Here is a 27,451-nt window from a genome sequence, read left to right as displayed (position 1 = left end):
AACATGTCACATCCGCATACGTTTGTTGGTATGGAAAACGCTTTTCTAACACTTTGAAACTAACACTTTGATTAGAAAACGTCTGAATAATACAAGGTACATTTAAACAGCATAATATTTGAATAAAACGATTACAAATCTAACTGCAACCACTATCAGACATAACAAAAAACTAGCAAAACACACTTCAAAATAGTAAGATATAAATGAAATCATAAACAACTCTACAGACCTCGAAAACCACCGATGTGATCAAACAGCGACTGTTTCACTAATAACTTTTCTGAGAGAAGGGTTCTACAAGGGTTTAATAGAACATGCAAATGTTATCATCTCCCTCATTTAAAAAATACTGCAAGTAAAACTTGCACCATCCACCTTCGCAAACTGTCTGTCCATGTAACGCACGTAGCACTGCGAGCATATAAGTATCTTGTGAAATTTGCCTTGGATGTCATAAATTCTTTAAAAGCAAAATCCTCAACAATGGGGTGGGAATGTACAATTGGAAAATAGGACAAACAACTTTGTATTATTATCCTGCTTCATTTCCCAATCCCATGTCACACTTTTGTACCCCTTTAGTGTGGAAAGGACCATTATTATAGAGTCATACTGAACTGAGCTCTCCAGAGACCTCGTAAATATTCATATTGGAAAGTATTTTTTTGACATCGAGCTTCTCTCCACAGACCACCTTTCGGGTTTGGTTGAGATTGATGACCGATACAGTGAACTGGAACATACACACACGGACACTAAAAGAACACGCACGTTTGTTTATGGTGTAAATCGAGGATTTTCTTTTGTTCCTCTTCCCTTTTCCTTTGTTTGTACACCAACTTTTCGCAACAGCTCTCATTGGTTTTGTGCATGTTTTCTAATCGAGTTCGTCCTCGATTGGTTTCTGACCTCGATTCACCGATGATGTTGCACGTGTGTGTCCTCGATTTACACCATAAACAAACGCGCATACAGACACACAGAAGGAATACGCGATAGCAATATCCTCCTGGCCAGGGGGAAAACAAATCGGAATGGTTTTAAACGTTCTTTTTTTCTTTAAACATTCGCTCAATTGACCTATCGCCGTTTGCGAGTTAGCCACGCCCCTTAGACAACCCTATGGAATTTTGTACCTGAAGTTTTGTCTCAGATTTTGCGCGTCACGCGCCCATCTCTATATCATGTAAATTGGACAATATTTCACAAGCTGCGTTGACGCAATTCTCCCGCAATAGGTTAATATCAGTGGATTTTCCGCTTAAGTGTATTTTACTTTCCGCTTTTAAAACGCATTCGTCTACAAATGTTTTTTCCTCATGTTAATGCTCAGGTTGACTGAGTTATAGACCCTAATACACAACCTTCTTGAGCCAATTAGCGACATCGTTATAGTTTCCATCCATCCATCGGACATTAGCTCTTATTACAGTGATTGCTTTGGCGAATGCGTCATATACATCCCTCCCTTCTTCAGAATGGTCTGCTTGGAATTTCTTCACCTTTATGTTTAAAAAAAAAAATAAATAAATATTGTTTATCCCAAACATTACTGATCCCTGTTCATTTTTTCCTTCACAAATAACAACTGAATAATTATGAAGCAAATAAAATAAAAAATGAAACAAACACATTATATAAATGGATGAAAAGATAATGAATTAAAGTTGAAAAATGCATCAATCATACCTTCTCAAGCTGAGCCTCGGTGTTCAAGTCTGAAGTCACCATATTAACCACTTCAAGTCCATACCTTTAAATGAAAAATAAAAATATTCAGAAGTTAATACTTATTTGTATATTTTCTATTACCTTTTCAACGGCAATTTCAAATCCTCAGGAAGATATTCTGGCATATATAGTTTTCCTCTCCTTCCATTGAAGGATGCACCAACAAAAATATTACTTGTTGATATTTATCATGAAAAACATGCATTGCCAAATTGGCTGATTGGCTACTGCTTCAAAGGTAGATTAAATCCGCCCCAGGTGCCCTAGATGCTTTGCCCAAATTTCACAGAAAATATCTTCTCAAAAATCAACTGTTTAGAAAACCTACAAGAGAATATAACCTAACAACATTATACAAAATTGACTGCTTTGTGTGGTGTAGTACAACTAGCCTTCCGAGTTGATCCGTGAAGCCGAGGGAAAATATAATGTTCCATGAATCACCGAGGGAGGCTGATTTTACTATACCAGGAGATAAAGCAGTCAATATTTCCTTTATAGTACCACTCCCACAAATTCTGCTTAATTTTAAATGATAACTGATTAATTTAATCTAAATACAATTAAAATGTTCTTCTATTTGATTACGAAATTATTTGAAAATTTACTTACACTTTTTCAAACAACCCCTTCATGAAATGATTGAAATGATTGAAACTCTGTAGCGCTAGTGCTTGGGAACAATATGCACAACGCGCACACCCATATGAATTTGCACACAACTTATACCGGTTGTCATGCATAATTTAATATCACTTTGGTTACTACAGGTATGGTGCTTTGGTTGCTATGCTTTTAGCCATGCACAGCAAAATGGCAAAAAAAATAGCCAATGCCATGTGACTCGCTCTCGGCTAATCAAGATAGAGAATCTGTGGGTGAGATATAAGACTCATAGTTAGTTCAATTAACAATGTATTGTGATTTTCTTATTTTAGATCACAAGGGTGAGTGGTGGTCTGGCTGGATGTCTAGCTCTACACAGCTTGGATGGAGTCAATATTCAACTTACATAGTCTTAAAGAAGTTCCATTCAGTTGCAACAAGTTTCCACGCCATGGTCCTTCCGACTGGATTACCAGCAATGGCTGAGATAACGTATTGACCATCCCTACTTTGCATTAGGGTGAAATTCAGAACTGTCCGCAGATATCTGAAAGAAGGAGGGGAAAAGCTTGCCCGGATTAAGTTTTTCGTAGGCCTTAGGGATCAGTGTTTCGTAGGCCATACGGCACCAAATTCAATTTACAATGCACTGTACAAATCAAGCCAGGCAAAATTGTTATGGGTTCCAGCTCTAAAAGCACCAATGGCGTCAATCGCTTCTCAAAAGTGGGGCTGTTGGGTGGTACGTACAAGTGTATCTTGATCAGAACTAATGCGTGTGCGAACCTAAACGGGTTGGGGTTCGGGGGCCGCTTATTGGGTCAATTTCTGACCTCTTTAACCATTTTTTTTTGTTTTTGTAGCAAAAGATCATCATTTAAACATCAATTTTGCATTTGGAGTCACTGAATCGGCTATTCTGAGGTAAAGAATAAAAATAGAAGCCACATTTATTTTATTCGGGGACGAAAACAGTTTTTGGGGAGGGGAAACGACATGCCCCCCTGTGACCTCGTCCCCCACCAATCGACGCCCATGGTTGGCACCGTGCTTCAGAAATGACGTACTTTACCTGTAAATTGTGTACGTATAGGGCCTACATGATGTACATCGTCAATTGGTGAAATCTAACATTCTGAGAGAAACCCTAAAACTTGTTAAAATCTTTTGAATATAACTTTTCTCTGCATGTGGGTGTGTGTAAGTAGCCTAGGCCTATAATAATGTGTTTCATGGCTCACTGCGATATTTTCGTAGACCCCCAAATAAATTTGTTATAGGCCCTAGGCATAGCCTAGTGCCTACTGTGCCTATTGGATAATCCGGGCCTGGGGAAAAGAACAAAAATATCAAATATCTGTTTGTAGAAGTATCACAAATTCCTCATTCTACTCATGAATGTTTACCTGGACAAGCTTATTATACAACTCTCCCAACCTCCAGTCAAACACCGGTTACCCTCCTGATGATTCTTATATCTTTTTATGACAGGCAGGGGACGGGAGATTGTTGGGGATGGCTTGCAAGAACGGTAAATAGGTTCCATCACTCAGACACTGGTTCTAATTCTACATGAGCTATTGAGCTACTTGAATTTTAAAACAGGACTAAATAATAGCACTTCACATCCAATTAATAAGACAAATTGGTTTTGGTACGTTTCCAAGATCTCTCTGTTCTGGCTGCATCCCATGGCCACTACCAATATATCCCTGAGGGAGCTGTCGATGTTAGGATCATTATAAGCTGAGTAGGCTGCGTCCCATTCTTTCTGTCCACCTGCAGCGATGGCTGTGCAGAACACTGTCTCTTGAAGATTGGATGCAATCCTGAAAGAGGAAAATAAATATTCACATTTAAGGCCAAAAAAAGTCTCCGGTTTCTGGTATGGAGCTTGCCCAAAAAGTGGTGCGGCGACGCGGCTTTTTTTTTTTTTAACTGTTTTTTTTTGCTTCAAATGTCGGCTGATGACTGCAAATGGTGCCCGACTTAACTTAGTGCAAATATTATGGGAGACCAGAGAGGACACATAAAGCTTATTCTCGATCATAACCCCATCTAAAACACGTTAAAATTGTGCAGCAGCAGGATTCCAGTCAAACCAGTGAGTTTGGCGGTTTTGAGACATCATCTTTCATTGAAAACAAAACTTTTTCATTTTGCCGACGCGCATGGCTACGGCGACGCGCGCGCATACCAGAAACCGGAGACTTTTTTTGTTTGGCCTAATAAGAGACTACATGTATTATTTGTAGCAGACGAGGGGCAACAGGAAAGACAAGAAGTGTAAATCATTGTCGTAATTCTACACAATAGTTGGACAAAGTTGCAGTATAATACTGCGATATAAAGCCTCTTGATTTGAATGTTTGCATATCAAGGCTTAAAACTAGAAAGGTATATAGACAGCTAATTATGGACTCACGTAGTGGTTGTTTTATCGGTCGTCATCCAATCTGCATACATCCTGGCAGCTCTACTCACACAGTGCTCATTGCCGTACTTACAAGCCATATCAATGATTTGCACTCGAGCCAACCTACATATATACAATACAGCGGTATCATTTGAAATCAACAATCACAAACAGTCTAGGAATTAAAAAAAAATAGTTTCATTGATGGCCATCGAGGAATCCTCAACATACATGCACTTCTAACCTGTTTGGTAGTACACTCCAGGATCATGGACTGAAATGGCATATGGCTTAATATATTACCACTTTAAATAAAGAAAATGTTCACACACCGCTTGTGATGATCATCATCATCTCCTCCATCTTCCCAGCCTACGTACTCATACATCGGGCTGACTTTACTCCTCACATACTCCTGACCAAATGAAGAAAAATTAACCAAAACCCTTATAATATCTTCAAATGAAAATACAAATTTACCCAATCGTCAGTTTAGACAAGGGCAGCTTTATAGACATTTCTCACAGGGTGAAGATAGTTTGGACTATTGACGAACAAGTAAACTCACCAAAGATGACTTGCCTGTCCACCTTTGTCCATGTATCATTTTCTTTAAATTTTCCAGGCATACAGCTGTTGTGAAACATATTGCACAAAAAGAAAAACCGTACATTCCTTTAAGGCCCCCAAAAGTCTCCGGTTTCTGGTATGCGTGCACGTTGCTGTAATTAAAAAGTCCCTTTAATGTAAGATGATGCCTCAAAACCGCCAAACTCACTGGTTTGACTGGAATCCTGCTGCCGTACAATTTTAACTTGTTTTTAGATGGGGCTACGATCGAGTATAAGCTTTATGTGGCCTCTCTGGGCTCCCATATATTTGCACTAAATTTAGTCGGGCACCATTTGCAGGCGATGTTGTAATTTTGTAATTGTGCGTCTGGAAGCCAGACTGAGGGAGCGATGATCATTTATCTGGAACCTGTAAACGCTTTTTAATTAGCGCAATATGTGAGGGAGCAGACTAATGACCAGCCTGACAGCTCATGCACGAACAGCACGATGTCGATGGTCCGACGTTACCGTTTTCTTAGATTTTTGTCGGAACTATCCAAATTTTCCGAAAAATGTTCGCGTCGGTCGAGATCGTTAGTGGGTCCAGAATTTCCAAACCTTATGGCCTTACTGAGGTCACCTCAAGCTCCACCCTGAAGGATATTTTTGAGACTTTAAGGGGATCGAAGCGCCATCTGCAATTTCAGCCGACATTTGAAGGAAAAAAAAAAGTAGGGAAAAACAAACAACCTGCGTCGCCGCACCATATTTGGGGCAATTAAGCTCCATACCAGAAGCGGGAGACCTTTTTTGGGCTTAGTTGTAAAGTCCAAATTTTTATTTGATTTCTTAGTGAAACAAGTGGCTTAACTGGGGTCCAATTTGCAGGCAAGTGTACTTAGGGGAACTTACTATCCAGAGGTGGTATTCAATGACATAATAATAGAGGCTCACTTTTGCCCATCCCAAATGCGGGGAATGCCTCAAGCGGGAGGCCTGTGTCCCTCCATTCTCAATCCCCTAAATAAGCCAAAACCTAGTTTATGCATGAAACTGTATTTACCGTAAACTTCTCATTAGCATCCTCCAAGGCCAAATTGTCACTGACATACTCCACAACTCCTTTAAAAGCAACCCAGGGAACATAGTCTTTTTCCACGTCCAAGTAAGATGTCAGATCCAATGCTTTGGTCTGGCTAAGATCCCCAACCCTGGCCAAGCTGAAGGCGTCGTAGAGGAGGGCTGAACGACTCGATATGGGAATCACCTGCAGATAGCACACAACAATGTAACTTTTGCAAGTTTTACATTTCAACAAGCTTCAACAACTAGAAACTATTTGGTTACATTAATAGGTGACTGAGATCCAATCCCAATCCTAAGCCTAGCTTTCATTCATCCAGCGGGACATGGGTAGGGATATAAAGACAAGGGATCTTGCAAGGGTACACACATTGATATGAGATACTTTGGTGGGTTTTTTTTAGTATAAAACCCATTTTAATCAATTAAACATACCGTGTGGTCTGCCTGTAGCTGTGCACTAAGTAAGGCCCAGTTTGTCTCATCATAGTTGACCCTGTAAAATCCTGTCTGATTAACGTTGACCAAAAACCAGTTGCTGTCACCACCAGCACCATGCAGGACAACTTCCGCTGGTAGACAAAATAAACAAGTATACAGAGTAAAGAACAAGTATACGTTTTACCATTCATGACATTTGTCAAGGTCATGATATAAGCAGACAAGCTTACTGGTTTGATCTTCAGGTCTCATCCAACGGAGCTCAGGATTAGCCAAGTTGGGATTAGCTCCACCGGTTAAAGTCAAGGGAATGTGCCATACGTATCTACAAATAAACGAACAAAATGCATATAAAGCCGTTATTTGAATGAAACTATTCAAGGCGATTTGATTTTATAAGAGTACCTTAGATAATTTTTTTCTGGGAAATGTAACATAACTAACCTTCTTAGCAGAAACTGTCCAACGGTGATTTTGATAACAAGAAGAATGTAATTAATGTCCTGAGTCGTGGTTTGGTACGACTTTGGGGAATTAAGATCAAACACACTGGTGTAGGGTTTAGACGGACAGTTCTAAACAATTGTTTTCCTACATGTTCTCATGACCATCTTTAACCCTCCTGCGATTTAAACAGTTCAAATTTCCCTCCACCTCCCCTACTCTACTTTTAATACAGGCTAGTCACCAGAAGTCATTAGATCGTATTTCAAGCAAGCACTGTGTCTAGTCATACTCAGTTAACATACCATGAACAGACAAAGCAGGCAAGTTGTGGGCAGAGCTGGCTTATCAATTACCCACAGTTAAAGCAAAGATGTACCAAGTTACTTAAACAGTCCCAGCCAGTCAATCCTGCTTTATCTAGGCTGGGAGTTCTAAAAAGGTTCTGAAAGGACTACTTTGCACAGAATGTATGTTCGCAAAGGAGGGTTAATAAACTCACCCAAGGTCTGGGTATGGTGACGTCGTGTCTGCTAATTGGTCTGCCAGGTATCGCTTCTGTGTAGCTGAAGCAGTGATCTTATTGGCTTGTCCAGAGTATGTCCTCGTTATCATGACGACTGGAAAGCCCATCTGATTGGTCCATGAGTCCATGACCGTTGCTATGTCAGTTATTCCATCTCCAAGATCAACACCATCCTCTTTCGTTGCCTGAATGTCACATTAATAAAATAAAAAAAAATAAAAAAATATTTGGTTGTGAGTTACTTACAAAGTAGGGTCACTGAAAACATTGAAATAGTCATGTAGTAAAATACAGATATGTTCTTTCCTACCTTGTTTACATGATACCACATGTCACTGTTCTCAGCATTGCCATACTGCAGAGCTCTGAGGTATGACTGAGATTCAAACAAAATGGTTAGCTTACATACATTACCATCTGCTACTGTATCATTATACATAAAAGTAACCCAAACAGAAATGACAAGTAAACAAGTACATGTAAAGCGAAATAAGGCAAGAAGGAACATTAAGAGATGGACATTTAGGGATTATTTGAAACCAAATTAGGACATATGTCAGGAGTTTAGTTTCAGTGTCTGGCTGAAGAATAAATTGTTTTACATGTCTGTGTACTTGAAAATGTCTGACATGTAATCATGATACAGCTCTCATTCGCATCCCCAAAACAAAATAGGAGAACTAGTTCTGTACTATTGACACTTACCTTAAGGCCTCTGAAGAATGTGTCTTGACCAACGAAATTGTTTGCCATACGCATCAGTGATGAACCCTGTAACAGGACAGGAATAATTTGTTCTTGCCTTAAGAGAAATTCTTCAGAAACAGATTATGTGGGAGGCATCGATGTTTGTTATAGTCTGATCAGAAGCAAGGGCGGATCCAGGGGGGGGGGGGGGGCAAAGGGGGCCATGCCCCACCCCCCCCCCAAAAAAAAAAACGAAACCATTTTTTTCTTTTATGTGACATCGCAATAAAGGCAGGCAATGAGTACACCACCATCTTTTCCTAAAAAAAAATTGGTTAAAGTGGTCAGAAATTGCCTCAGATCGCACCACAGAGCATCTAGAATCCAAAAAAAGCGGGCCCCGAACCCCACGACGTATTTTTTGGGACCCACTTTTTTGGGGGGGACCAAAAAATTGTGTTCTGGATCCGCCCTTGATCAGAAGTTGTACAAATGATTGGAAACAAGGTGTCATTTCCTATTACCTGACAAAACAGATGTTTGAGAAACAAAAGACAAGTCTGACTCGGCATATGGACAATCTGGCCTCTACCAATTGTAACAAACGTTTTCATGTAATTCGCAGATAATGAACTGTTATATTGAATTTGTGTTTATTGTATTAGATAAAATAGGTTCACCTAATGGCAAGTAGGTTGGTTGGGATCATTTTTTTTTTAGACAATGACTTTTCTACGAACTAGAAGCAGGCTGAAAACACAAACCTTTGTGTAAATTAAGAAAGGGAACGCGTCTCCAATTCCATATCTTGCCCTTTTGATGACAATAGGCCGTGATGTAGGCAATGCATCAGTTTCCATCGCTTTATGAACCTCAGAAACAACAAACTTGTCCCACTGTAAATATAAGTCACTTTCATTATAATTTCAATTCGTCAACCACTTGTAAATTTAACAGCAGTGTCATGCATATTCTACTGATGAGATTGTTTTGCTAAAAGAGCTCAAGTTCACCTGAAATGAAGTTTCATCTAACTATTATGGTTTTAACGTTCTCAAACTGGCATTGCCCAAGATTTTATCAACAACATTGTCTTGCAAGTAATTTTTCCCCCAAGAATAACCTGCTGAGACGTCACTCTTACCTTATGTGTTAAACTCTAATGACGCGACTTGTCCTGGGTAATTGTTCAGTTTGTTTGACCTTTGTAAGACTAATAATATCGATGTCAGACAGAGGTATCCTTACCAATTCCCAGTCTGGTTCTGCATACGCGGCTCCAACATACTCCAACCACCTAGCGACGCCCTCATTCAACCACGTATAATCCCACCATTTGGCTGTCACTAGGTTACCAAACCACTGCAAACAAACATGACAAAAATTACTTTCACAATTGTTGCTTGTCTTTGTATGGTTCATTAGGTTTTGAAAACAAAAATGCAGCCTCAGTGAGGCAAAAGTGGCAACCTCAGTGAGGCAAAAAAATCAGCCCTAGCGAGTCAAAAATGGCAGCCTCAGTGAGGCAAACAATTCCAGCCTCAGTGAGACAAAAAAGGCAGCCTTAGTGTGGCAAAATGGCACGCTCAGTGAGGCAAAACAATGCAGCCTCAGTGAGGTAAAAACGGCAGTATCTGTGAGGCAAAAAATATTGCAGCCTCAGTGATGCAAGAAATTGCAGCCTCAGTGAGACAAAAATGGCAGCATGAGTGAGGCAAAAATGGGAGTCCAAGTGGGGCAAAATTGGCAGCCTCACGTAAGGCAAAAAAGGCACGTACATAGAGCGAGTTGCGACAACTTCAGACTGTTTAACCATAATTGCCGTTCATTATGGTGCAGCGTACGACTATCGTGTACGAATTATATATGTGCACTGATGCACAATCCGCCATTTTGTTTCCAAACAGTGCAACCCTCATGTCGCAACTCTCTCTATATATGGCTCTGGTTGAGGCAGAACCGGAGGGGGAATGGCACTCTCAGTGATGCTAAAAAGGGCACCGTCAGTGAGGAAAAAATGGCAAGCTTGGTGAGGCTTCCGGGATTTTTTTTTTTTTTGCGGTGAAACTAAGGTGCTACTCATCACTGTATTAGTACTGCTAATTTTCACTGAACCGTCATGACAGACTGACAATGGCCCACCTGATGTGCTAACTCATGAGCAATGAAAGTGCACACTCTTTCTTTCCGACGTTCAGATGACACTCCCTCCTCATACAAGAGATTAGTCTTTGCATATGTTATCAGACCCCAATTCTCCATGGCTTGATAAAGCATTTCTGGCAGAGCAATCATGTCTGACAAAGAAACAAAAACGAAAAAGGAAAGCGCTTTCAGAAACCTACTTTGGGTATTGTCTCCATGGGCAAGTACCCACTCACAGGTAAAAATACAGGCAAAGATAATGGGGGATACATTATTTACCTCATATTGGAAAGACTTACCCAGTTTAGCTATTGGATACTTGACATCCATTCCAAACAAGTCATCGAAGTAGTCTAGAATTTCCACTCCCTTCTGAAGAGCATAGTCAGTTTGGTTGATGAGATCTCCCTGGGCCCAAACTCCTAACTGCAACAAACATTTAAAACAAATTTTCTGCTGAAATCCTTCAACAAATCGACTATAGTTGTGTTGCTTACATGTGCATACTAGCTACTTCCATTACAACCAGCCATAATGAAGGTGACATGTTGGTTGGACAAACTTTTATCTTCAAGGATTGCTAGATTTTGTTTTTCAAGACTGGCCAGATTATGCCTCCTGTTAATACAATCATAAGTCATGTCAATTTTCTTTAAATTACAGAATAATTATTAGTATTAGTTTTTGGGGTTTTGCAAGCCATAAAACAGTGTGGTTACAAACACCTACCTCTACACCATTCTGAGTGGTCATAAACTTGGCCTTGAAGTCGCTGACGGCATAGCAGACGAGGTACGTTGACATGACAACACTCTTCTCAAAGGTTGCTTTTCTCCAACCACCTTCAATTTCCTCATCAGGACGACTCTTGGGCATGTTGGCTAAGGCATGGTATTGGGGTTGGTGCTCCATGGTGATAGTAAAGGTAGCTTTCATGTCAGGTTCATCAAAACATGGGAAAGCCTCCCGAGCTCCGCTTGGAGCAAATGTCGTACTTGCCATGTACCTGTACACAATAAATGAATCTACAGAATCTTCTCTTGAGCTTATCTAATTATTTGACATCCACCAGCGATACAATAACACTTGCTGCAAAAGCTGAAAATCACAAATATTAAGGTCAGTCTAGCTAGATTACAATTTGACAACTGGCATAATGAAGATGATAACAAACGTACCGGTATGTAACTTAAACCTTTACCTTGTCTCACCAGATTTCAGGACGTAGCTACTCAAGTAATAACCAATATAGCCATCAATCAAGAAGCTCGTAAAGTCAAGATGCAGCCAGTACTTAGTGCCTGCTTCAAGGAGAGAGTCTAGCTCCATCACTAGATAATCGTTGTAATAATACCGCCATGGTGGAGACTTGAATCTTGGGGCTTGTCCACCATCCTGCTGCGTTAGTGTAGCTGTGTTGTCAGGGATGGTTAAGCCACCACTATGTAAGAGAATGATGTATGTCCTTTTGAGACACTCAATTAAGACATCCACAGACCCATTGAAGACAAAGTTGGTTAGGTCTGTTCGGACCTTGACGTCGTATGAGATCGGCAGGATGGTATCTGGTAGACGACTCTTTTCCCATGGTTCCTTGCTGCAACAAACATTTTGGATAAAAGGGTAAGGTTTCTATAAATAACCTTATGTTTAAGAAGATAGAGGGTGAGTCAGAAATAATGTAGCAATTATTAAAACAATTGCAAATGAGATGTAAAATTGGTAATTGGGACATGAACGTTTCATGAATATCCACTGTACCATTTTGAAGGAAAGCGTCATCAAAAAACAATACAGTCACATACAGTTCCCGATTTCAATATATTTTTAACCATGGAACCGTGGTAAAAATTTGTTTAGCGTGTGCTTTTTGCTAGCGCTTTTCAATGGATATACATTGAACTTTAACCAAATATGTCCAAAATACCAGCCTATAATACCATTTCTCATTTGCACTTGTTTTGATAATAGCTACATATTTTTAATATTTCTTTAATTTAGGTCCAGATCATTCTGACTTTCCTTGTACGTCTTGAGATGTGCTATTACTGTCAACATATTTACAGTGTTTAACATTGAAGGTCTATGATGGATAGCCATGTTGGCCATTGGAATGAAGAAAAAAAAATCCCAAAGACTCAGTCCGCACAAGAGTCTTGGCTTAGAAGAAACTGGATGCTAGGCAAAAACTGAATGTTTTGCAGCAATTGGATTCTTATTAGCAGATGCTAAATACTTACACAGCTTCTTTCAGCCAATCCGCTACGTCTTTGTAGTATAGGTTGATCCATCGGATGTTAGCCTCAATGACAGCTACAGCTTCAGCAAATGGTCGTGCACCTGAGCCTTGATCTGGGTGGTCTGCAATAAACTGCTTCACCTGTAACAATCCATCAAATTTGAATCTATCACATTTCCCTCCCATCTTCTCCACAAAGTATAAACACCCACAAGTTTGTTTTAATTGAAAATTTAAAAAGTACTTCCGATTGCGTACAAGTCAATAGTAGATTGTACCTTCTCTCAGTTCGTCATTCAGTAAACAACTAATTGCACAGATGTGCTATGATGTGGATAAGTGCTTCAATGGCAGTGTGACAAGAATCATCACAAAATTTTGTTATCTTGCAGTCCGTTCCTCTTTTGTAAATCAAATCAACCAATACAAGTTACCATTTGTAGTTCGAACTCCGTGTTGAAGTTGGACAGAAGACTACCGATGAGTGAATCAAGGACAAACACGATGTCACCATACCTGAAATGTAAAGATTACACATTTAAAGAAACATACAATAAACCTGACTTGGTAAAAACAGAGTAAGGTTCTGCTCTTGTATGATTTTAGAGTTTGTTAAAATTGCTGTACGAGCAACCTGTTAAAGGGGAATGTGAAACAATTAGTTCAAAGGTTGTACATAATGGAAGGTCAGATCTATTGTATAAATGACAACTGCAGCAATCTTTCTTTAACTGAAGTTCAGATCGGAGCTTTTTTAAGAAACTTTCTTTACAATACACAAAATGTCCAACCGTGTTAGAAAACCTGAAGATTAATCATCTGAAAGTGAAAATGTTGTAAAGAAAGAAGACGAGATGAAGAAAAACTCCAGGTGCCGGCATGAATCTTCAAGCTCATTATCTGGTGGCCGAGGTCAATGCAAAGCAAAGGGGTCAAAGATGTTTGTCAAATTCAATGATATATAAGTATATGCTCTTACGCAGCTCGTATGAAGTCCCAGTTTGCTCGGAAGAAATCCCAGGCCAGTGGTAAGCCAAAAGGATTACCAGCGACTGCTTTTAAGACGGTTGGTCCATCTTGCATTCGGATGATACTACTGTTCAAGATACTGTCTAGGTACCTGTAAAATCAGAAGTGAAAGGTGATAAGCTGTCCATACATTAACACACGATAATGGGCTCCATGCATAAGTACACCTTAGCGGCAAGGGTGGGAGAGTTGGGGGAGACCACTTCGATTGACATTCGAATGAATCGCTGACGAAACGCCTGACGCTCAATACGGAGCCCATTAGCTAGACCCAGTTAAAGCATTCCTCTCAATTGAGAGTAATTAGGTGAGAGATACATGTATCCATATTTCAATATTGCGATGCCCAGAACTGGAGCAGGTTGTATAAGTTTGGGTGAATCTCCCCATGACTTTGTTATGAACGTAAAGGAGGGACTTTCCACGTAGGTAACATTCATCTATTTCTAGTCAAGAAAACAAAAATGTAATCGCTGACCCATTTCATTTGTAATACATCACTTCCATCAACTATCACCAGTTCATTGTGTCTTAGATTCTTTGCTTCACTTACTGTCTTAGAATCCATGATTTACTGGTGCATGCCATGGCTGTCAGCAATGCTTGCTTGACTGAGGTACTTGTGTTAGGGTTCTGGTAGAGATGAAAGGCAAAGTACCACTCATCTGAACCTCCTGCTGCAATAGCTGTACAGAACACAGTACCTAGCATATCTGGTGAGATTCTGCAAGAACAAAAGGTCAAAAAGGTTCTGAGTAAAGGTTATAGATTGGTAGGGATTACATAAATTGTGTATCATGACAGTCAACCCCTCCGATACTGAAGTCTATTCTTTTTACAGGGGGGGGGGGAACTGCACATGTCTTGTCTCTCAGTCAGTGTTTGTGAATACTGACTTCATCCTATATGTGTTCTTTTAAAGAATTTGTAATAAAAGCTGTATCCTCTCTGTGTTATGCCCGTTTGCTGTTTTCCGGGTTTGCCACATTGCTAGTGTTGCTGGCATCGTGACTTTGGGCGTGGTCCCTGGCTGCATGGCAAACAGGTTCATTGCTTCTGACCATGCAGCGCCCCTTGAAAAAAGACATTCACAAAGTGACTAAATAACAAAATGAGGAACATAGAGCTGAATACTTCAGTTGGTAGACCACAGGAATGGCAATCCGGAGGTCAAACACTCCTCCTGTCAATTTCTTTGCACAACCTTAAATAATGTCTTGAGCTGAGGCTCTTCTGGTCAAGCTCAACAAGGCCAGCTTAGTTTTGTTGACAATTTATTATAATCTGGTTGTCATAACTTACAAGGTTTGATCTCCGTTTTCCATCAACTCTGCATACAGGTTCACTGCTGTGTGTCGACAATCTACGTTGCCATAGCGACATGCCATACTGACAGCAAGTCCACGACTCATTCTGAAACAATGAAATTATAAATTACCAATCAAACTAGACTATAACGCAGCTCGGGGGAAACTGGATAAAGCAGGATATCATGATGAATACCAACCTATTTAGATGGTCCCCTTCATTATTCCATCCAATATATTCATACAGCAGGCTGACCTGTCCTCTCATGTATTTCTGAAAAGGTTACAGAGGAAATTCGTATATTTATCTCCATGAAAACATCAAAACATTAAATAAATAGGGCTCCGTCAAAGTGACAAAATTCTAAACAAAATTCCTGAGCAAAAGTTAAAAATTGTATAAAAGATAACTGAGATTGGATATTGAGTCAACTCTAAGAATAATTTTACCTTGAAGTTAGCAGAAACCCCTCTCCTTCGAATGTTTCTTTTGATCATTCCCAAGGCATGGTCAGCAGCATACCAAGGGACGTAGTCTCTTTCGGCCTTCAAGTAGCTGGTCATATCCAGGGCAGTACGGTGGTTGATCTCTCCTGCTGTTGCCAGACTGAAGACATCACCGATGAGAGAGGCTCGACTCGCTGTCGGAATCACCTTGAACATACAAAGAGGACGTTTGTGTAGAGCAAAATACAAGGGCCTTGATAGATAATTCACTCCATTCACTCCATTCGAGTGAAGTTCACTCCCACAGTTGGAAACTAGGGACAAGCCGTTTTAGAGTAAAATTTCTTCAATCGTAAAGATTGAGTTTTTACTCGAGTTCCGTCTGAAGTGGTTCTTTTTTTTCAGATTATTTCAATCAAACATGAGAGTGATTTTCACTCTAAAACGTCTATTCCCTAATTTCACCTTTTGGAATTTAGAGGGTAATTATAATACCCATTTGTTTCTTGACGACAAATAGGTAATTGTAGAAACATACCTTGCGCAAGGAAACAAGAATCTATCCCCTGTGAATTCACAACCCCATTCTCAACATGAAACCCATGCTGCAAATAACCAGGCCACGACTTCACAATGTAGAGTTTTACATCCTACAAGTCAGGACAACACATATTTGCTCACTGTGTGTTCAGTGTCCAGTTGAACCTTGAGTAACTCCCAGTTCCTGTCATCATAGTTGACACGGTAATATCCTCGCTTTTCGACGTTTACTAGCAACCATTCATCGTCACTGCCTCCAGGAATCTGTAAGGTAACTGCATGAAAAACAAGAACAAAATGAATTATTAAGAACTTTTTGGTGGATTTGTTTTATTCAAATGTTCTGCTCATGTGAAGTCTTGTAAGGTACCCCTAATATGGACCCTTACTCTAATTCTCCACTTACCAAACTCATCTTGTGGTTGGAGCCACATGCTTCTTGGTGAATCAAAATCAGCGCTGCTTGCACTTGTGTAAGTCAACGGCACGTACCACTTGTAACTGAACAACAAAAACATACCTTATATTCATAAAGTAACATCCAGCTTACATCCTCCGGCCTATAAGGGAGTGCCTCAAAAGTCGGAACATTCCTTTTCCGTCTGGAACGTTCCTTTTAGGAACACTGTGTGTTCGCATATCGGGAACGCGTTGTGTTCCTAGCATGTTCCCAACTGGAAAGACAGTTCCAGAGTAAGCGTTCACGCTCATAGACCAACAACTTCCCACGCTGTTCCCAGAGGGAACAACGCATGTTCCCGATTCGAACAGGCGATGTTCCCCAGCGTAACGTTTAATAACTTTACAATATGGTGTATTTATAATATTTGCTATTTCAATGATTTTCAATTATATTATACGTGAGTCATTGCTTCGTCGCCGTAGTGAACCAGGTTTGGCACTAGTATACAGCTAATAGGTGAGCTACGGTGACGTCGCATTTAATTATTACTTTTACCGATAACCAAGGTGGTTCCATTTTATCTATTCTTTGTTACTTATCAATAAATACAAGCCTTACTTAATTTTCACTGGTAAACATACTGCCCAGGTTATCTTATAATTTATTGATTTATATTAAAATAGATCTGATTATTTATAGAGAAAAACCTGTCTAATTTTATTTCCCTTTTGGCAAAGTTAGCCACAAAGACTTAATCTTTTTGGCAAAGTAAGCCTCAGAAACTTAATCTTTTAGGCAAAGTTAGCCACAGAAACTAATCAATTGATTATTCAATTAACTAATTTGGCTCCCACTTAAATCCCATTGTATTGTATTGTATTGTATTGTATTGCGTTTTTAATGTATTGTATTTGAATACATGTTTGTAGTATTTTTTTATTGTATGCAGGGCACCAATTGAAACCAGTTTGAACTGTTAATAGCCTGGGTAAAGAAATGTAATAAATAAATAAATAAATAAACATTCTAAGTGTTCCGACTTTGGAGACGTTCCCTAAAGTGAAAGTGAGGAATAAACATGAAGTTAAGGTACACTGTCTACATAACAGATGTGGCGAAGCTAAGTTGTCTCTAAGGAATACCACTGGCTCTATCACCAGGTACTGACCCCACATCTGGGTAGTCTGTAGACATGTTTGAGTTAGGATCAGACAGGAAGCGTTTCTGCTCCACTCTAGCTGTGACTTCATGAGCACCGTTGTAGCTTCTCTCTACTGTGATGAATGGAAAGCCCATCTGAAGTGTCCAGGTTGCCATAATGGTTGCTACATCAAGTCCCTCACCAAGATCTACACTGTCTTCTTGCAATGCCTATAAAACTCAAAACATAAAATAAAAGTGTGTCAAAATAACCCCAAAACACACTTTTTATACAAATCACTATGAGCCTACAATAGTTAGTAACGTAAAATTAGTGTGAATGCTGTGAAAGCATGAACCTTGATTTTGTTTAGCTCTCAAAAGTTCCGGTATACGACAAATTGAAGCAAACTTATTATAATAAGTCAACTTTCTCCATGGAATTTCATTGACAACTATCCAAACAAAGCCAATCAAGTCTGTCACCTTTCTATCTCATTTATAGCATTAACCCACAACCCATAAGGGCTCTTTGGGGGTCAAGTACCAAATACCACAGAATACTACTGTGTTGTGCACACTTGTATGAAAAGAAATGCATACTACAGGTTACAGGTTAATGGAAAGTAGTATGGAAAGTAGTATTACTCAGTAGTATTTTGTAGCTTTAGGTGAGGTTAGGATTAAACAATTCTGGTCAACTTTGAATACTTTCAGGTCAATGTGATCTAGTTACATGTCTCCTTCAATAGTTGTCTAGATATCCTATTTGCCATACCTTGTCCATGTAAACCCACACATCACTGTTTTCTGCATTACCATATTGCAATGCTTTCAGGTAGTACTGAAAGAAACAAACAACAATGATGGGATTAAAAACAATCTACAGTAATAAGGATCAAATATTAGTAATTTCAACCAACCATTAATTAGTTATGAATACTATTCAGGAAACAAACTTTTTTTAGTAAACGCGACAGAACGTCAACACCCCAACACCAAATTTGAAGAATTCAACTTTTATTTTCAAGACTCAGTAAATCAAAAAAAATGCAGTCCTTAATTTGTTTGTCCTGGCTAAGTGGCTCGACCTTCTCAAAGGTCCTCCCAGGACCGAAATGTTAGGCCTTCTATTTTTTCCTTATTCACTAAATCTTGAAAATAAATTTGGCTTTATTCGTTTCCAAGGTAAAAAGGTAAACGAGACGAACCTGTGTTCACAGGAACGGAGATTGGGTGAGACTCATTGTACTGTTGCTGCTGTGGGAGGATCGTCACACCTCCTCCACAGCGAGTATGTTACCTTCCCAGCATTGAATAATGTCGGTACCCATTTAACACGTTGGTTGAGAGGAGCAATTGAGGTAAAGCATCTTACTCAAGGGCACAACACGCATGGCCACGGCGGGGCTTGAACCCACAAGGAAGAAATAAAGTCAGCAAGTAAAATAATACCTGGAGTCCTTTTCTGAAATTTGGCTCTTCTAAGAAATATTTCATCATACGCAGAATGCAGGCACCCTGGGAACAAAAAGAAATGCACGTTCTTACAACATAAGATAACTTGTGATCGATGGTGATCTTTCCTCGATCAATTGTCAATAATTGAGCATTGTGACACAGGCATATCAAGGTTGACTTTAGCGATGCAACAAGTAAGACTAAAATCTAGGTAGATTGTAAAACTATGCACAGCTGAGTCCACACGGGACACATATGTATACCTTCAGATAAGTGATCTTATCAAACATCATGATGTTCTCCGAGGGTGTCAAGACGTCGGTAACCATTGGTCGTGAGGTAACTTGTGCATCCATTGCCATGGAAGGATGAAGATCATACAAAATAAACTTGTCAAACTGCAGTAACAAATGAGAAAATGCTGACGTCATTTTGTCAATGGTGACTCGGTCTTTCAGATCAAAGCTCAATATCACCAGTATTATTTTGGGAATTAGCACCGTTATGTTGTAATTAAGCAGCAAAATTAAAGAAACTAACAAAGAACCTTTTTATATCTTTTCCATGCAAGCTTCTGAAAACTTCACAAGAGGCAGAAACAAATGAGTTGAAGGCAAGAAAATAATGTAAATAACATGAACTTTTTGAATATGTAAATGTTTCAATGGCCGTAAATTCTTACCACTTCCCATTCTGGCTCTGCAAATTCAGCTCCTTCATACTCAACATAGCTGGCAAAACCTTCATTCAGCCAAACGGAGTCCCACCACTTTGTCGTCACTAAGTTTCCAAACCACTGTCACAATAAACACAATTTACCACACATTACTGTATCATGAACAAAAGCTGCATTGAAAGACACTGGAGCAGTTTCATATGTACGATGCCACTCAGTAAATACAAATTAATGCACCTCATATACAGGCACCTAAATGTACATTGTACTGTGTCACAACAAGGTCATAGGCTTTACAAAACCAAGGGTTTTTGCACCTGTTCAGTTAAGGGCAGACAGCATCGTCAGGAAACCAAATATGTGTAGGCCTGCCCAAAGAAGACGCTGCATGCAATGCAAGTTAAAGCTTCTGTATCTGGGCACATTCATGTAGGAGTACCTTACCCTATTTTTTCCAAATAAGATGGGTAATTGATGAAGACAATTAACTTGCACATTCTACCGGACTAACCTGATGGGCTAACTCGTGAGCAATTAGTGTACAGATTCGATACTTCTGTTTTTCTGATGTCTCTCCTTCCTTGTACAACAGCTCCCTCTCTTTGTATGTATTCAATCCCCAGTTCTCCATGGCACCAATCATGAACTCCGGCAAGGCAATCATATCTAAGAGATGAAAAAGCAGAGAATTACATTTTAGGTGGCCTACCAAAGGAAACGACGGAAGGCGACTGGTGAAGGTACTCCAAGCGCCCTCTAACCCAACGGAGGGACTAGAACTACACAGGGCACAACTGAGAAACGGGAGACAAAAGGCCTCAGAAAGTCTTGTCGAGTTGGCTGAGGACATTGGGCGCCTAGTGGACAAGGTTTATGTGGACATTTCGAGACCGCATAGGCATGCAGAGACCATTTCATAGATTCCTTGGCGGACGGCGAAATACGGATTCGCGTTATCCAAATGCGCACCAAGACATTAAACGACGCCGTAGCCGGAGCAGTTTAACTGGTGGCCTTACAAAAAGCTGAAAAGGCTCGTACTACCCAAGACCTGAAAAAAAGTTCGCAGCGCTAGCGCTCAGTCAGCTCTTCAAGTATATGCCGAACCAGCTGATGACGGAAAGCCGTTAACAACCGAGTTGCAAAAGCAGCTTCAGGAAATGTCTGACCGATTGCACAAATTACGGAAAGCCACGAACAACCGCTACATGTGAAAAGGTCGACGGACCAAAGCGCTACAAGTGCGAGGAATACGGACATAATGAAGCCGAACTGTCCCCAGTTTACCGGGAACACTAGTAGCGAGAAAGGTCCTGTGGTTGTTCAGAAGTCAACAAGAACTAACAAGGAACTGGAAAACTGTTTGAAGATGAGTCTGCGCGGCCCATTACTCAGCTGAAACAAAAGGGCCTATAATAATCTACACGCACGGAATGTAACAGTTGCAGGTGAAGGGCTACACATGGATGCCGTCATCAACGGAGTAGAAGTGGTGGCACTGATTGATACTGGAACAACGGCGTCGATTTTATCTGACAAAATCGTGCAGAAATGGGCTACTGAAGACACAGCTAGCATAACAAATACTAACGTTCGAGTTCATCTCGCTGACAAGAAGTATTTCACTGTTATCGGAGAAGTAACTACCGAAATCCAGTTGGGTAGCCAGTACGTGACACACGGATTAATTATGGCTGATTTTAGCAATGATGTACTTTTGGGATTAGACTTCCTGCGATCAGAGAGTTGCATTATTGACGTCAATATTAACAAGAAGAGTCTGGAGTGGAGGGGGACATAGTTATTTCTGAGGGATACAGCGGAGCTACAGAGGTGCTGCCACGTGATTGTTATGGAAACAGTCGTCATCCCACCACAGACTGAAGTGATCGTAGGGAAAAGTGACATTGGCGTGGCGTATGAGGGAATTGAGCCGACATCCGGGTTGGCACACAGAGAGAACTTCATGGGAGCCTCATCGCTAGTAAGCACGACAAATGAACCAGCGCCAGTATTGACTGTTAAATTTAGCAGCGACGACATTGCACACAAAGGTGCAACGGCAGAACATTCCACACAGTAGGTGCTATTAGGCCAAAAAAAAAGTCTCCGGTTTCTGGGCAAAATGAAAAAGTTTTTTTTTTTCAGTGAAAGATGATGTCTCAAAACAGCCAAACTCACTGGTTTGACTGGAATCCTGCTGCTGCACAATTTTAACGTGTTTTTAGATTGGGTTATGGTCGAGAATAAGCTTTATGTGGCCTCTCTGGACTCCCATATTTTTGCACTGAGTTTAGTCGGGCACCATTTGCAGTCATCAGCCGACATTTGAAGCAAAAACATGAGGTAAACTAAAAAAAAAAGCCGGCTCGCCGCACCACATTTTCTGGGCAAGCTCCATACCAGAAACCGGAGACTTTTTTGGGGGCCTTAGGCCTACTCCTATTGAAATTGACAACCAGACAGAAGTGTTGAAACGCATTAATTTGTCCACTTCTGGAGACGGCGAAAGTAGCTCGTTCGGATCCAAAAAAAGTTGTCGACATAAGCCAAGGGTCGTACATGTCAACCGATAGTGGCTGCAGTTAATGGTAGACGACCTGGAATCCTTGACGCACCAGATAAACATGCACCATTGGACGCACTGGAGGAACATAAAAGCTTGCTTGATGGTGTGACCACCAGGATGACCCCGAGGTGGTCCACGAGGAGATTTCTGAAGAGGTTAAAGTGATAGACCAATTGAGCAGTGACAGACAGGTCAGGGAGAACTCGCTGGCCACCTCAGCGGTATGGTGACTGGCTGTAGATTCCATGATTGTGCGAAGTAAACGAAAAAAAGTTACCAGAATTCTTTTTGTTTCCCTTCTTTTTCTTTCCAGTGTCATTCGAGAAAGATGCATGAAACGAGACCAAAGCCACTTCCCCCACGACAATACATCACGCATGCAAAGACTGCAAGAGGCAGTTTAAGAGTTCTGCGTCCCTGCTGAGGCACACTGATGAGCAACATATTGGGAAGGAAAATGTCAAATGTCCATACTGAACGACCCAGTTCCGCAAAAAGGACGATCTGGACCGACACTGGGGGACCCAGCACAAGAACCAACCGGAACCAGAAGTCCCCGTTACACCTAGGTGAAGTCTTTACTTGTTGGGTTTACATCCGGATAAAGCCGACCGTCGGGCCATTGAGCCTCGTGACCCGTCCCCTCCCCCTGTGCAAAGAGTGACGAAGATGCCGGCAATGACAGCGACTTTCAGCTCGCAGCATCATGAAAAAGAGGTCAAAAACGGAGTTTGTGGGCGGCGGTACAATTGTGGAGCGCAGCACCCACGAGATGTTTGATGGCAACAAGATAGCGGTGAGGGCCACTAAGGAGCAGTTCATCCACGAGTGATGTCACTTTAGTTTATAAGCAGATTATTTGTTATATCACCCCAACGCCAAAAAAAATTAAAAATCCGTCTTGTAACAGATATTTGTTATTTAGACTTTGTCGACATTTATCCAAAAACAAAGTATTTTTTTCAAGCTTGTTCTGGCAAATTTCTTGTTTGGAACCTTGTGTCAAAAGTTGGAAGTTGAAAGTTTAAACGTTGCAAGACAAGTTTCAGCTGTTATTTCCCTAAAGGTTAAGTAATATTCACTCCTTAACTCGAGTTAAATAAAGGAGAGGACTTTTTTAAAGGATGTGATAATGTAATACTAGGACAACTGGGGGCGCTGCACGTAGTTACAGTCAGACAGCGCGGCATATTTATTTTCTGGAGCAAATGCATTGAGCAAATTTTATACATGTGTTGATTTTGAGCGCGCCGCGCACACAGCGCGCGATTTTTAGTCAGACAGCACGTACTTCCAAACTAACACCAGGCTATTTTATGAACCGAACGTGGATGAAAGCGTGAGTAATTTGTATGTATACTTGTTATTGAAAGTTGATTGTTAAAATATCAGAGAGCCACGGTATATTTCGTTTTCGTATTCTCTCTTTATTTTGTTCTGTTAAAGTTGTTTATCCCAATAACTGTAGAGTCCTAAGACCGCCAAGCTTCGTTAGAGTGTAAACGATTTACATCAACACTGAAAGAGCCCTACATTTACTGCGGATTTTTTACTATCACGAATTTGAGGGCGTTCTAGGCCTTTAGACGGTCCTGTGCTAGTTTGGTTCCCAGACCAAACGATTCTGTCTATTTCTGATGAATCTTGGGATAGCCGCTAGTATCTATACAAAATATATATTCGGCACGTGACCAAAACGGGAGGAATGCCTTTTTTTCCCGAGAATGTCCGAAGTTTGCCGAATTAATTTCGTAGACAAGCTTGGAGAGCGCTCGGGTATTTCTGAGTATAAAATATATAGGTTTTATTTACTGACTAGCTTAGTACAAAATTTAAAAAAAAACCGAGTTGATAAATAATATTCATTGCTTGCATTTAGAAAACTTTAAATTCAATGACCTATTTTGTGCATCAAGTATATATGCACGCGGCCGGATCGTACGAGGGGCGAGCTTTGCTACGTCATGTACTATTTAAAATGTGACGACCATTACCGGGATTTTCCAAAACTCGGCGTTGTCTCCAATCGGCTTCGCCTGCTAACAGTGCAATCTGGTTGCCTAACTTTGAAGTTTCCAAGTACACGCGTAATTAGTCAATGTATTCTTACAGAAATATCCAACTGTATTATCATAACTGTATGATAAGTGATTTATTTAAACAATATGAACGGAGCATTAAAAACCTCATAAGTGATAAAACGAATTCGGAAACGAAACCGAGCTTTGAAAAGGGGCCATGAATTAATGTCGTCATGTTTATTTTTAGCCACGGAGGCTGCCTGACCTACAATTTAGACGTCTGGGCGTCGGGCGAAATTGTCAGGTCAGGGAACCAGACTGGCGCTGTGCTGGCGAAAGGATGTAACCTTTTATTATTGTTGTTTTTTGTTTTATTTATTAACCATTAATAAATTGATTAAGTCACTTTTGGGGATATTGAGGGCGCTCTTTCCATTTAACTACTCTCAAGTCCATTAAAGTATGGCCTTCCGTTTCAAAGATAGCGGGGCGTATCTCGTGCAAACTTGAAACTGTGCATGTTTGATTCAGTTTGCTGTGTAGTACATGTAAGTCGATAATAACATTCACTATTCAATAAGTAACCCTAAATTAATGTCCTGTTTCAATGTTCTCGTGTTAAGTTTGATTACTTTTGTTTTATTTAATGTCAATGTTCTTCTTTTGTGTCCTTAATAAATGTCCTGACTCACCCATTTTAGGCAGAGGATATTTATTCTCATCTCCAAACAAGGCATCAAAGTAATCCAACATGGCCGCCCCTTTATCGAGCGCATAGTCCACTTGATCGATGAAATCTTCCCGGGCCCATATGCCGAACTAAACCCCAAAATAGATTAAAAACACAAATTGTTTACACGCAGATGACTCATTTTGATGGTGAATGGGTGCGGGTGTGTGTGTGTGTTGGGGGGGGGGGCAATCGACTCTTGCGACCCCTGACTTGAATTTATTAAAGGGCTCATGACATGAATTTTACTTGAAAACATATTTTGTGCAACTTTCTACTCCTCTTAAAATGTCTGAAAGCAGCTTCACATCCCTTTTTTTCGTTAATCTTACTGGGAAAAAATGTACTTCTTTTAAAATTTTTTTTTTTAAATCTAATGCTTTTCCAAACAAATGAGGGCGCTGTCGCTGTGATGTCATTATAGGAAGACACTGTTCAGTTGCATGCATGAGGGGATTTCTGTTCAAATTGTGAATCCAGCATATGCTCAATAAAAACATTTTTTGAGGAAACTTTGCTCATCGGCCTAATGTCATGTACTGAAACAACGACAAATTAACACAGAAGAGAAAATTTAAGCCAGCAAAATATCCAACATTCTGGCATTGTGGCAAAGTTTTGTGCTGAAATAGCTGTAACATTGAGCTTTCTGCCTGAAATGACATCACACTTTTGCTCATGAGTATGGAAATTTGTACTAGCATAAAAACCAAAAGGGCACCAAAAAGCCCTTAAAAATGTTAAAATGTCGGAAAATCGAAATTAGGTTATAAATGGGACACAAATGAGCATTTACACAAGGACTGCATAAAAAAACACCCATGGCTCTTTAAACAATGCAAAATAAATTTCAGCTGATAGAAAAAAAATTAGCTTTGCATTATTGGATTTTTAGTTGATGATTTTTTGTTAAAATTAATGTCATACCGCAATAACTTACTTTGACGCCATTAGTCGTGTTTTTGAACTTTGCCTTGAACTCACTGATGACATAGCAAACGAGATACGTTGGCATGACAACGGTCTCTTCGAAAGTCGCTCTAATCCATCCAACTTCAAGTTGTTCATCTGGACGTCTTTTGGGCATGTTGGAGAGGGCGTGGTACTCAGGCTCATGCTCAAGGTTGATAGTGAAGGTAGCTTTGAGATCAGGCTCATCAAAACATGGGAAAGCCTTACGGGCGTCCACCGGATCAAAGAAGGTACTCGTCAGATACCTGTTTTGAATGATTTAAAAAATAAGATGTATCAGATTAAAATTATGAAGGGAACATGAGAATAATAACAGTTTTGAAGAATTATTTAAAGACAGGTCATGTTATGTTCCATGTACAAAGAGACTAATCGATCAGATGATTCTTCAGGTAAAATAATATAAGAACAGATTAAAGGCTAGTTTTTACTTTTCCTCTCCAGAGGCAGTCTTGTAGGACATCTTGTAGTAGCCCAGTAAGTCATTCTTCAACGGTCCTTGAAACTCCATGTACAGCCGATATTGTGCTCCTTTATCCAGCTCGCCATTCAGTTCGATCACAGCAAACTGGTTATCTGTATACAGCCACGGATCTTTAGCCAACTCAGGAGCTTTGGTCCCGCTGCCTTGCCGTGTCAAGGTTGTCTTCCCTTCACCGATGACTAGTTCCTTACTGTGAATCAGTATGACGTTAGTGTCTTGCAAGCATTCTACCAAGACACTGACGGAACCGGTGAAGATTGAGTTAGTCAGATCGGTTCTGACTTTGAGATCATAGGAGATGGGTCGCAGTGTCTCAGGTAGCCGCGTCGACTCCCACGGCTGCTTGACGTCATCTGCTTCCCTGTTAGAAAACGACATGAACCGCAAAATAAAACTGATAATGATACCTATTTACAACATGATTTAAGAAAAAAAAAATCAAATGTTGCCCTTGCCACTGACCCACAGGTACCTGCTTCGATACATCGTACAACTTTAAGAATAAGGTTTTTCTTTTTTTTAATTTTTACAAGATGTCTTACCTCTTTTCAACTTCAGGTAAAATTCCTCCCTTTACGCCGACTATCACACCCACCAATATGAAGACCACAGCCAGAAGGACCACCGGGTGTTTCGTTTCCACAACCGTAACCATGCTGATGGAATGGTATCACACTACTACCTTGCGAGGTATAGTACTAGAAAATGATCCCAGACAGCGCGAATGGCTACATGGACCATGCACGGACTAAGGAAATACTACTGTGTACCCATCTATGGATCCAAAGGGGGTACTA

At 40.3% G+C, this 27,451-nt stretch overlaps 1 protein-coding gene across 1 annotated transcript; it reads right to left on the bottom strand.

Annotated features, from left to right (window-relative positions):
* LOC119730749 (putative aminopeptidase-2) lies at positions 1 to 27,451 on the bottom strand. Its single transcript, XM_038203773.1, has 37 exons — positions 27,197 to 27,451; positions 26,602 to 27,015; positions 26,139 to 26,415; positions 25,161 to 25,287; positions 20,390 to 20,544; positions 19,885 to 19,998; positions 19,466 to 19,600; positions 19,197 to 19,262; positions 18,520 to 18,585; positions 17,770 to 17,972; positions 16,605 to 16,699; positions 16,340 to 16,473; positions 15,662 to 15,865; positions 15,412 to 15,485; positions 15,207 to 15,317; positions 14,458 to 14,628; positions 13,855 to 13,995; positions 13,310 to 13,391; positions 12,877 to 13,016; positions 11,838 to 12,233; positions 11,366 to 11,642; positions 10,936 to 11,062; positions 10,634 to 10,788; positions 9,740 to 9,853; positions 9,256 to 9,387; positions 8,510 to 8,575; positions 8,115 to 8,180; positions 7,781 to 7,989; positions 7,065 to 7,159; positions 6,829 to 6,965; positions 6,374 to 6,577; positions 5,089 to 5,171; positions 4,766 to 4,879; positions 3,999 to 4,169; positions 2,747 to 2,887; positions 1,693 to 1,756; positions 1 to 1,505 (listed from the first exon to the last, which is right to left on the bottom strand). Exons 1-37 carry the CDS (start codon positions 27,307 to 27,309, stop codon positions 1,356 to 1,358), a joined length of 5,523 nt encoding a protein of 1,840 aa, XP_038059701.1. The 5' UTR covers positions 27,310 to 27,451; the 3' UTR covers positions 1 to 1,355.

Source organism: Patiria miniata, unplaced genomic scaffold (genome assembly GCF_015706575.1).
Source record: "Patiria miniata isolate m_02_andy unplaced genomic scaffold, ASM1570657v1 HiC_scaffold_22, whole genome shotgun sequence".
NCBI lineage: Eukaryota > Metazoa > Echinodermata > Asteroidea > Valvatida > Asterinidae > Patiria > Patiria miniata.
Note: the sequence above shows the minus strand (reverse complement) of the source record. Positions and strands in the feature narration are given on the sequence as shown.